Consider the following 12,713-nt stretch of genomic DNA (forward strand, 5'->3'; position numbering starts at 1 on the left):
ATGTGTATTCGTTTACGTAGTTGGGAGCCACTTAAGATCCACTTAAGTAAATCACCATCACCAGGGGACGAGGGGGGAAGGGGGGGTTACAAAATTTAAGCATGGAAAGTCACACGGTTTGACAACATGCCCGAATTGTTAAATGTTACATTCAAAGTTCGAAAAATCCTAATGTAGCGATATGTAAAAATTAAGCGAGACACTGTGAAAAAAACTTAAAACTTTGACGTTGCACTGTATTTCAGCGGCTCTTTCCAAATACCTTCCCTACCTTTGGAGGTAACCATGGGGCATTGCAACATTGGGGCTCTGTCGCAGGGTTGACTGCTTCCCCAATACCTTAGGGAACAACATTGGAGACATTTTAAATAATTCTAATGGGATCCCAGGGATACGAAGACAGTACCCATCACGGTTCCTGGATATTTTGGCGGTTATGCTGTCAACCACTGGAGATAGAAGACCTAGGCATCGTATGGTTTGGACGAACCAACTCAATGAATTTATCGTCAATGCATATTACCGTCTAACGCATTTGGAACAGAATCCGTAGGCGGGTAAGTAAACAAATAAAATTTTTCGAATTTAGGTCCACAAAAGCCTACATGGAGTCGACGTATTGGGGAATGAATTCAGCGAAGACACGGTGAGTTAACTACTACCTGACATAATTCCTGTTAGGGCATGGTGGTTACAGAAAGTATCTGAAGCTATTCAAGTTGGAGGATTCTGTCTTTCACCTTGAACGTGGTTGCACACTTGAGGATCCGCAGCTGGTCATACTCCACTGTCAACGATTTCGCTTAGAGAGGAGGAGCCTGGAAGACTCTAAAAGTGAGCAAAAGCTCACATAACATTGTCGGGGAAATGCTACGTAGTCAAAAGGATTCAGGTAAAACTTAGAAAAGCGGAGCCGGCAAGGAGGGCGCGAAGATCGGAAGGCTTAGTCGTTTGAAAAGCAGTCTTCTCTGTGCCGGTTCGGCGGAAAAGAAAGAAGGAGCAAGCGGGAGTAGTTTTAGTGGGTGAGAATCACACTCAGCTGGAGCGGCACTGTCTTTCTTTAATATACACTTCCACCCATAAAAAATGCAGACAGACAATGAATAGATATTAATACGGTCTTGTTTTACATAGAACTGCTTACATTTTGATCCCTAGCTTCCCTTTTCAATCCAAGCCGGGCCAATTAGGAAAATAACAAAATTGGACCTTCATACGGCATATGGGTGAGTATCTGAGAATCTTGACATCCTCTTTACATGTTTGGTCGCGATTTGGTCCATTTAAAGTATTTCTGGAACTGTTACGGAACCCCAGTTCCACCTCTTCGTGATAATCGTCAAGCAATGCTTACTGTCGGGATGGCCCAGTGGTTAAAGCGCTAGACTATAGCGGAAGGTCGTGCTTCAAATCTCACTGGGGGCAGGGGGATCTGTTTCGTGACTAGATGTCGGGCACCAGTTGACTGAGCAGTGAATGAGTACCAGAGTCAAATCAGGGTAATAATCACAGACGGACGCAATGCTGAGCACATTGCCTCCTACAGCGTACGGTAATCCTGTATTATATCGTTACGGTCTTGAATGAAGTCCTCTAACGAACTTTAAGAACCAGATCCCTTTGAATTATCACACCAACAATTATAATGCCTAGTAGCCGACGAAACAAGTTGAACGATGAATCGCTACAACGGAACATACCAGCGCTTTATCGGAGATGGAAAAGATTCCAAAACAAAACTAGAATCAGACTGCTCAAGCGTAGTTGCCAGGCCCGCCTGATCGTGTAAGACAGGCGTAAGCCTCTGCAACAACTATGTACATTTACAAGCTGAAATAAAATATTTGACAACAAAATTGACTACCAATTTGAGCACGGTCAGAGAAGCTGGAACAAATCTAGGAACCTAGGCCAATATGCCTCTTAAATACCATCGGCAAAATTTTCGGGCGAGTAATCTATAATAAGTAACAGACATAACAATAGTAGACTACTGTCAATCATGGAAAGGGATGGCTGTCTATCAGGGAGGCAGTTTGGATTCAGGAAAGCAAAATCAACGACCGATGCGATCAATTTTGTGAGAAATCTGGCTAAATCGGTTATTGAAGGAAACAAATATTGTGAGACAGTAACCTTCGAAGTAAAAAAAAACTCCTTTAACTCGGCGAGATGGAAAGAAATAATTTGAGGCGCTTGTCAGGCTGAGTACCGCGACATACCTTATACGTATCGTTTTCGAGTTTTCGAAAGGCGGCTTTGTTGCGACTCAGATGAGGGCCCGAAAGAATATCGAACAACCTGTGGAGTAACACAAGGATCAGTACGTAGTAAGAAGGGCCGGCCTTATGATTAGATAGGGGTAGTGTGGGATCTACTGTTCTATCCCAAAATTTTCTTATTAGCACAAGGACTAGACCCAGTTCTAGCATCATTTTTAGCAATGTCTTTGGGAGTTTTCTAATGACTTAGCTCTGATGCCTTCTTCTATGGACGACGTAATATTTTTTTATGGTGGCGCACTGCTTAAGATATATGGAGGTCAGCTCATCCTCTTCTGACGATCATACAATGAATATGTCTTCCTTTGCTAAATCATTTCAATTCTTCGCCTAACCACACCTGAAGGACCAATTATTCCGTCAATATACTGAAGCTCAGTTCCACGGTACTTTCTTTCATTCTCACTAAAACCATCGATAACCACTTTTTTCATCTCAACGTCATACACATTTCCTAGTCATCCAATCCTCTCCTCAAAATTCGCTTTAAAAACTTTTCCAGAGAAGTGTTTACATGAAATCCGCAAACGCACCACGTAATTGTTTAGTTATCAAACTTTACCATGTTTGGCAATCTATACCACTTTGAGAGACGACAGGAAGGATATGAACTGAGCAAATAGACATCTTTGGGTGTGGTTTCCAGGACTACAAGCAACACACAACATACGTTCATAGGACCGCATACATTCTCCACAAAACGAGAGGAAATTCGATTCACTCATAGTATAAACTCTAAAAGGATATATCATTTCATGCTATATAGGATAACTTACCTGTCATTGAAAGTGCAAACTTCATCTATAAGACTTGTACGCTCCGCTCGTGTAGCATGTGTTACACATTTCTCAACAACATTCGACGCAAATTTATGTTGAGATAATACCAAAACTTTCCCCTTAACTCCAGCAATTAAAATGGATTTGTCCTCAGGTTTGCCATGTTCTGTAATGTGTTGAAAATTTCAGTGTTATTTTGTGTATTTTAGTTTGTTTATATTGAATATAACAAGGACTTGGGGCTTGCAACTGGCTCCAATTGCATTAGCATGACATAGCCAGAAATTCACAGGACGAGGGAGTGGGGGTGCATTCGGGAGCGTATCAAAGTTCCCTGAGTTTAGCTTAAAATGTTCTCCTATGTAGACGGAGCAACTTGATTGTAAACACATCCCAGAAAGTTTGATATCGAAGGTCCTTCCGTAACGAAAATTTTACCCCCTCTGATGCTCGGGGGGATCAATTGTCGGAGACTTATTTCTTAGCCTCCGTTACTGTAGTGGAGAATACTTGAAGCATGTTAAGAATTTGGACTGGGAAACATCACCTTCGGTTTTCAGAAATTCATCAAAAAGCGCAAGAACTTTAAATATTTCAGAAAACCCAGCAGTTGCTCAAGGCAATCCTAATTTATTAAATGGAGCCGGATACATGTCATGTAAAAACCGGCCGGGAATGTAAAAACAATTTCAGCTCCCAAGCACCCACGCCATACAACAGGAACGACCGGAATGTTGGATATGAAGTCCTGTCGAAGAGGAGTGACACTCGTGTGGCATGCATCGATATGAATTCATCAGAAATGACACTGAAATGACTCAAGAGATTGGGACAGGACGAAATGATGGGACATTCGAATGCGGTCTATGCCATGAATACAATGGAAATTTCAGAATGCAATTCAAACTCGATACTTACCAAGAACATGTTGAATGACATAGTTGCCATATTGATCCTGAATCAATTGCTCTGTGTGTTCATGCAACTCTTCCAGAATAGGCGCCGTTTGTTCTGGCGTACAGTGTTCGAGGATACGTTGAATTACTCGACATCCATACGGATGAGTACTCAAGGCAAATACTTGACCCTTAAAGGCATTTATAATGAATTGGAGAGCTGATGGTGGCTCTACACGTTCAATACATTTCTGGACCACATGATTTCCATTCTGATCCTTGACACATTTCAAAACGTGTCCGTCCAGCTCTTTGACAATTTCCTGTTGTTGTTCAGACGAGATGCTCTCCAAGGCTTTCTGTATGACTCGACAGCCATACATTTGTAAGGCAAGTGGGAGGACATGTCCTTTGACTCGATTGGCCAAAGTAGCCTTTTGTTCAGCTGTTCCGAATTCAAAGAATTTCTGGATTACATAGTTGCCGAATACGTCAGTCATAAGGCTGTAGGCAGCATCCAAGATCTCATTGAAAACCATTTGCTTTTCAGCAGCTGTGGCTCGTTCTAATTTCTGCTGGATGAATCGTGATCCATGCTGATCTTGAGAGAACTCCACAATGTGATTGGCCAGCTCCCGCAATTGAAGGTTGGGATAGCGTTGATTACGGAAGTCCTCAAGGAGTCGTGAGCGACCTGGAGGACGATCAACTGGCACGGCAGTTTGTCTAACACTGCTTCCGGCTGCTGCAGCTGCTGCTGCGGCCGCTGCTGCAGCGCTCGATGCAATTGGCAAATGTTTGGAGAATAGCGAACTATTTGAACCGAACATAGCATTGGCAGCCGACAGGCTTACCGGAGGTTGTAGTGTATTTACATTGCGGAATTTGTTTTCAGCTCCAGGAGCACGGTTCGATACTAGTCCCGATGGTGGCGGTGTTATCGGTGCAGCAAGCGGACTTGCTGATGCATTCGTTACTGTTCCCAATGTTCCATAGCTTCCTACTGGCCATTTACGTGCTGTTGCTGCCGCGGCAGCTGCTGCTGCTGCCGCCGCTGAAGACACTGATGTTGCTGCTGCAGCTGCAGCTACTGCATTGGAGTTGTAATCCAAGGACGGGCTGAATGTTGATGTATTACGATCGAATGAATCACGACGAGTACTTAATGATGGTGTGTTCAGGGCTAGACCTAAAAGTAGAGAATGGAAATTGATATGAAGGTTTAGTGAAAGTGGTAACAATTAGGGTGAAATTGAACTTATGTATGCAAGCCAACCTGCTTTTTCTATATATATAGATCTTATACAACTATTACTATAAAAACAAGATATAGCCAATGATTTTTCCTGAATAGAAAAATGAAACTGATAGAAGGAAACTAGCGTGGATTACGAAATGGATGCCACCCCCATGCAATTATCCCTTTTCTCACGAAAGTGCGTTATGAGAAATTTTAGTCAGTGTTCATGTGCAAATTGTGTTCAAAATGTTACTTTCTTCCGGAGACAATAGAGTTAAACTAACTATACAAGTGTGGGTTTTTTCAAGGTTTGGGCTGTAGACGGCGGTGTCCTCAACTTCGCGGTGCGCTCTTAAGATAGGCGGAAATCTGTTCAAGATTCGGTTTGAATCGCCTAAGCCTTGAGGAAGGCAGATGTTCGTAAAGCTAGTACCGGGTCCTTCATACCCAAAAATCCCGAACAAAAATCAGTTTTTGAGCCATGAGGCCAGATTTTTCTAGTGCCGTCCCTACGTACTTGAGGAGGGGGATCAGACCACAGTTTCCAAAAACATTATCTGAAGTAGCTCCTACCACGTACTCGAGGAGGGAGATCAGACCAGTTTCCAAGAAACAAATTTGAAATAGCTTCTGCCACGTACTCGAGAAGAGGGATCAGAGCACAGTTTTCAAGAAACTCAACTGAAGTAAGACCTGCCACGAAACCTCATTCGAGGTTATCTGGTATCCTGGGAACTCGAATGGTCCTCCGAGAGCGTATGATTCTGGAGAAATCTTAAAGGATATCCTTTCGTTCTGGTTATTTGCGGTTGTAATTTGTTCAATGTGTGGAGATACCCTTTAGGACTCGGAGGCAGTTATCCTTAATTGCGACAGATGTGTGTAGATAAGCCTTGTATCGGCTTGTATCAATATTGAGCCTGCACTCAGTCTAAATCAGTACTGTTGTGCTAACCATGGCGAGGCTCTGAATGTGGTCCCCAAATCAATCCGTGTTCGAAGATCCGTGGGATTATACCTACATAGCAGGTATTCATTTTGAACCATTGGGATCTTCAGTACCTTGCTTTGTGTACGTAAGTATGTATTGTCGATAGTCGGACTTGAGAACTTCTTTGAAGAAAATCCCCTCCATGCGTGGGAGGCGGCTCGGCAAACAAAATCTCTCATCTCTCAAAACCCCGAAAGAAATTCAGGAGAGGCTTCTCTTTATAGATTTTCTGTATATGTGGGACACTTTAACAAATATAAAATCAATTTTAAAGGAGTCAACAGAATGAAATCACTTTTAGCTTCCTTCCATGTCTGTATACTTTACAATACCGTTCACAATTGGGTTAGTCAATAAGTACCTTCTCCTCCGCCATAAAAATACAAATATTCCACAAAATTGTTATAATTAAAAATCATTTTTTTGATTTTATTAAAAACCACACAATTCACTCACTACAAAACCAAAGTACAACTGGAAAAAATGACGCGATTTTTATCCGAAACAATCTACTCAATTTCAAGGGAAAACTGCTTATGATCGGAAATTAACCAGAAAGAAATTTCCAAGTCGTCTGAGTCACCTCTTTAGGGAAACGACGCAAAATCAACACATAGTGGGAGAAAAATCCGTTTGTTTTATCAAAAAGAAGAAATTACGTCTTATCGTATCTGCACGTGTGAAAAAATCCCGAATTTAGGATTGAGATGCAATAATCTAGGCAGCAACATATTTGAGGAAAGTAAACATGTAGCCTGGGTGGTAAAACTTGTACCCTTTTTTTATTATATTTGTGCATGTGTGTGATATAGATAAAGGTCAATGCATATGGAGACCGATGGAAAATTATCATAAATTAATAGAACCAAATAATGAACAAAATTCTTTCTATACTTTGCTCTCAGATACCGGCGAAAATATAGAGCATAAGAAAAATGTTATACTCTTTTCTTGGGCTAGGTAGAAGGTCAGACAGAGGTAGCCGCACAACCCTAGGAAGGTACCCAGTTGTAATGCGAGGGCTATCTGGCAAAATGATCTGTTTTTGAAGACAAGTTCAACTTGGACCCAAGTCTTTGTCCTGCTGTCTCCCATAAAAGGAGTTGGTCTTTTTACCTGGAGGTCATAAAATTCAAAATCATCCACAGTGGACCATTTACTAGAGATACCGAATGATCACTCCTAGATTGTTTTTCAACCATTGCAAGTTAAGTTAATAAGAAAGTATTGAACCTCTATCAACTGAAGGGGCTTTATTTTATACAGTTATGTTTTGACCCTAAAAGCTGACTCGTGGGAGCAGGTAGTTGAGAAAAGTTTTTTTTTGTATTGCTGTATACCCTTTTTGGGGAAAATGAGTTTATTTCTTGAATTTCCAGTTTTGATAGTCTAAAGTCCAAGGAGAGAAATAGAAAGGAGAAAGAGAATAACAGACGAGCTCAATCCATTGTAGAGATTTAGAGTTTGTGGTAAGTGCCAAAAGTGTGGAGCCGACATAAAATCAAAGAGAGGTCGTCTAAGAAGAAGAGAGGAACAAATCAAACACATCATGGGGCCTACAGGGACTTTTTCACTAAACATGGGCTAAAACGTTGAATTAGCTGTCAGCATGTCAGCTCATAGTGAAAAACTGCTCAGTAGTGTTGACATAGGACGTGTAGGATTCCTGCTGGACAGTAATGTCTATGAAATGGCAATTTTGTGGAGTATTGATTTTAGCCAATTTTTAAATTTAAATCAACAGAAGAAGTTCCATTTTTGTTTGTCTCTGTATCAAGGCATGCCTTTTGCGAGTAGGATAGGTGAATGCCTTTACGTAGTGTTGAACTCGCGCAACAGTAAACCGTCGGACTACTAACTAAGCACCTCCCCTTAACAGAGAACTGGCCTGGTCCTATTTGACATATTAGTTTGGGCTAGCTCTCCCGCTCTCCCAGCTTAGAGAGCCTTCAAGTAAGTGAATTCCCTTCACCAACGAAGGGAAGAGGAGGAAGGCAGTGATCACATCCACCCCTTGCCATCCGGTCCCTCCACCGGTTCCCTGGGGAAACACCCCAGAACAGGGTTGAACGAAGCGCTAACAGAGGCTTTTCAGGGAACCAATATCGTCCAATAATTCAAAACAGAACCTCCCAGGGGACAGATCGATTAACAACAGAGTTGGCACTGAAAATCAAACAATTCTTCTTGATCCTGATACATGTGAACATCGTATTCAAGTGCACTAAGGAAGCTTCTTCAAGAAACATCCCGTAATGATGTTGGGGGACTAGCGCGTCAAGGAACGAAATGAATTGATGCGAGTTAAACAAGTACAGATCGCACATTACAATATATCCCCAAGGCTCCGTATTGGGATCCCTGCTGTGGAACATAATGTATGATGGGATGGTTGGCTTCTGCATGCCAAAGCAGGCAACGTTAATTGGTTTTGGAGACGACCTGATGGTGGCAGTTGTTTCGGAGCATCTCGAGGATGTAAAGCTACATGGAAGTGAAACGGTTAAACTGGACCTCGCGGGCGAAAAGACGGATGGGCTCCATATTACCAACCGCAGAAAAAACAATATTGTTAAAATCTAGGTTGGTAAATGTGCGGTCATTTTAAAATCGATCATAAAATATCTGGAGGTAACCATCGGTGCCAAGTTGAGCTTCAAGGGGCACCTGGACTATCCGCGAGAAAAGGCAGTAGCCAAAATATAGTCGCCGGCTGCTTATCGCAGGGGTGGTAAAATCCATCCTAATATAGGTGGTTCCTGTCTAACCAGGGGCGCTATACAACGAGGTGAACCGGATGAGGATGAGCTCGGTATATCGGCCAAATGTGCTAAAGATATGCACCGTAGATAAAACAGTGGATTTTCTGGCGAATGAGGCACACTGTCTCTACTAGAGGAGGGTAAATTCGGCCGATGTGACTGCCGAATTCCGAGAAGCAGCTGAACAGGAGATGGCAGCAACGGTGGGATAATACGCTGATGGGATGGGTCGGAAACACGGAGAATTGAATTACTACAAATAACGCCCTTAACATAGTTATCGCAGCCCAGAACCTCCTTCAAGATCGGGAGCAAATTAGAGCGCGATAAACACAACAATAACTGCAATACACGAAAAGTTGCAGGACCTGGATCGAGCCCAGAAAGCGCAACAGACGCCTGATTTCATTGTGCTGATGTAGACCAGAGCCCTCCCCGAGAACTAACATTTCACAGTGGTCTGGAGGGCATATCGACTGAAGTGGTTTCAGTGAGCGACTTCCACCTCAATATATATAAAAAAAAAACGATGCAGGCTCAAACATACCAGCATTAGACCAACAAAACAAAAGAGGCATCTAAGGCCTTAAAAAGGACATCTAGATAGTATTCAGTGGGAGATGATGAAAACTAGGATTACCAGAGGAACCAACCAGAATGGGGAGCTAGATATGCTGGATAGGGATTTAAAAGCCTAACAATTGCATCCAAATCAGGCATTTGATAGAACCAAATGTCGAAACCGATCACGCCAAGCCGACCCCGATTGTGAACGGGACAAAGGTTGAAGAAAAAGAAAATTTAAATGGAGCTCATTGAGTAAATATTTTCGATTCGAATATGAGCAGCCTCATCCCGTGCTTGAAGCCTGGTTAGATCATGGGAAGGGGACCTCAAAGGCCGCGACACATAGCACAGGAGGCAAGAGAAGCACCGATAGCGGATGCGATCTGCGGTGGATTTTCCCTCTCGGCCGCGACATTGGAGTCCACGCGGGCATTCGAGCCGTTATTTTTTTCATTTCAATTCTCACTTAACTCGCATTAGTTACCCGCGAATCCCCGTGTTGGTCGTACGCACTCACGTATCGGTTTAGGGACGCGTGAAGTTTTGTTAAATGACATATGAGGGATCGAAGTGTGCTCAAAGGACTCCTCACATTTTCAAACCTGACTGGCAAAGAGGCAAGCAAGCGCGTGTCGATAGAGCTTTAGTATTTGCAGGCAGACTTTCCGGGTCAATTTTGTTATCTTTTTAGATTTCTGGTACAGCTCTCCCCTCTTGGTTATCTTCGCTCATTCAGGATGGTCTTTCATTTTGTCATTACGGGTGTTTGTGTAAGTCATGATGTTTACCCTAGCAATGAGAAACAAAGGTAACTAAAAAACGGGGCCAAGCTAATGCTCTGCCACTTTATGGGAGCCAATAGCTAGCACTCTTTTCTAGAAAATTTCACAATGCAGACGAAATTAGCACTTGAAATCCGTCTGTTCAATGTCCCTTGCTCAATCATGTCAGTCCCTTAATCATCACAAATTCAACTAGCATCTCGGCTAAATGCTAACCTTGCGAAACAAGCAGGAAAACAGCACCTACAAATTAATGCTAATCTCATGTACGAAATTAATTCACAGCATCATCCAACAATCGAGACAGAAAACTCTCTAAACAAGTAAACAAGCAAACAATGTCGCTGTTGTTGTTCGGTTGTGTTACTTGGCTGCATTGTCTTCTCAAAAGACTTTTAATTCCTGTGTAAGACTCTATATAAATTTCTCAGGTGCCATTCACTTATTGTGTACTTTACACGTTCCTAACAATATGCTAAGCCTCTGTTATTATGATCATTTGCAATTTTGCCATTTTGTTGGGAGTTGATAGCGACAACAAACATGGGCCGGGTGAAAGGCAACGAAGCTGGGAAGCGGTTGGGAGTCTTCAGGGTATTATTTGTTAATGTGTTTTATTCCCTTCTATAAAAACACACTCTCGTATATAATCCAATGTTACGCTTGGTGCTCTCCTTTCGGAAGAGGGCACCAGGGTAACGCCTTTTCTCACGCGACCCCTGCTTTTAACCGGAGAGCATACCAATCTTTTGTAAGGATAATTGCATGAATAATATGTGCGGCTTATGTGCTCTTATATTGTTATCCTGGAAAATATGTTTTATGTTTGTTTGCTTTCCCATAAATTGTGCATAGGAAGTGGTGGAAGCATAGAGTCTCTCTGTACATATGTTATCGAATATGTGGGTCTTGTGGGAGTTGAAAATGCCGCTTACACTGTATAGCAAGAAAGGAATCTCCTTTATCAGAAACATCCTTCCTTTCTGCTTGGACATCTTCAATTTTCCCGCAATATTATAAATAATTGAAACTAAGAAGCACGTCAATAGTCGTAGTTTAGGCATGAAAGACTATGGCTGAATTCCAAAAGGACACGGTAGATCCTTGCTTCACAAAGCCAATTATGACCACTCGAATAATTTCCTGCATCAGAACTAAGCGAAGACGTTATTTTCGATCAAACTGTACTATCATTCGATAAACGTCTCATGCCTGCCCTACCCTGTTATTTGGCCCATTGCCTTCCTCTCGATACCAAAACGTTTAGTGGGAACTACAGCGTTCAGAAAGGATCGTAAGTAGTATTATATGTATTTTCGGCTCCTATCATAAATAGCTCGCGTTCGGAACATACACAATGTTTCAAATACGTCTATAATCCAGGACGACCGCCCTCCTCTGCTTCTACTCCTTGCTAGTCCCTCCCATCTTACCCCCGATTCCCGGTGAACTTTTCGGCCTGGAACACTTATCTTCCTCAATAGCTAACGGGGTTTTAATTTGGCATTTCAACTCTGGATAGAGTAGTTCCAAGTTTGTACTTTTAAGTGGTGTTAAGTAAACACTTTTGAAAGTTAGTATTTTGTCTATTTGTTTGTTCCGTGTGTACACTTGGAAGTTTGTGAAGTTGTGTATGCCGCATTCACCGAAATCAAAATCCTGACTACAAACGTATATAGCAAGGAGCGAGCCCCAAACCCAGAAAAGGATTAATAGAAATAGAAACTTGCTATAAGGGAATAGCGACTAGAGACAGGCAGCAATTGCAGAACAGAGACGAGCTAGGAGCAACTCCTGGAAATTATTCCTTTCGCTGAACCACATTTGTTCCTTTGAATTTCACTGGTACGCTCCTGGATGCGAAGACATATATATGCTACCAAAGTAAACTTGCTCCGTAGCAGTTATTACCTTAATTTAAATTAGTTTGCAATTGTTTGCCTTTTACTTAATTAAACTTCTTCAACTGAGGCCAGACACTATTTTGGAAGCATTTGCTGCTTTGCACGGTATTACGGTTAATAGAAGTATGACTTATTGGTAAAAGGATTGTTTTCCTAATTTATTTCCTCGGAAAATGAGGGAGAATTTCATTTTGTTGTATATTGATATGGGTTCCCGCGAAGTTTCAGTTGCTTTTCGTTGGATAATACAATAATGCATTTGCGAAATATATCCAAACCAGATGAGTCTTCTCTGCTTCCTATTCATTGAGCAATTAGCAATTAGGAAGAAGTACATTTTATCTTCTGGGGTGGGGGTAGGATCTCGGTCGAAAATCCTATTTTTGTTCGCCTATTCGACTACAGTCTGGTCAGAGCTATATGCAATCCCAATATTTTTACAGTTAAGATTGGAAAGGGAGTGAAGGTTAGTGTTACAGAGCACGTATGTAGTAGCCATTTGATCGCAGC

At 42.1% G+C, this 12,713-nt stretch overlaps 1 protein-coding gene across 3 annotated transcripts in view; it reads right to left on the reverse strand.

Annotated features, from left to right (window-relative positions):
- Positions 1–12,713, reverse strand: part of LOC119660441 (maternal protein pumilio) — a 698,863-nt gene that overhangs the window by 11,174 nt on the left and 674,976 nt on the right. For all 3 annotated transcript variants that reach the window (XM_038068994.1, XM_038068993.1, XM_038068995.1), the window contains 2 exons: positions 3,980–5,146; positions 3,059–3,227 (listed from right to left, as the gene is read on the reverse strand). In XM_038068994.1, the coding sequence (XP_037924922.1) occupies positions 3,059–3,227; positions 3,980–5,146 (1,336 nt within the window). The remainder of the gene's footprint in view (positions 1–3,058; positions 3,228–3,979; positions 5,147–12,713) is intronic.

The sequence above is a fragment of the Hermetia illucens genome, chromosome 6 (genome assembly GCF_905115235.1).
Source record: "Hermetia illucens chromosome 6, iHerIll2.2.curated.20191125, whole genome shotgun sequence".
Taxonomy (NCBI): domain Eukaryota; kingdom Metazoa; phylum Arthropoda; class Insecta; order Diptera; family Stratiomyidae; genus Hermetia; species Hermetia illucens.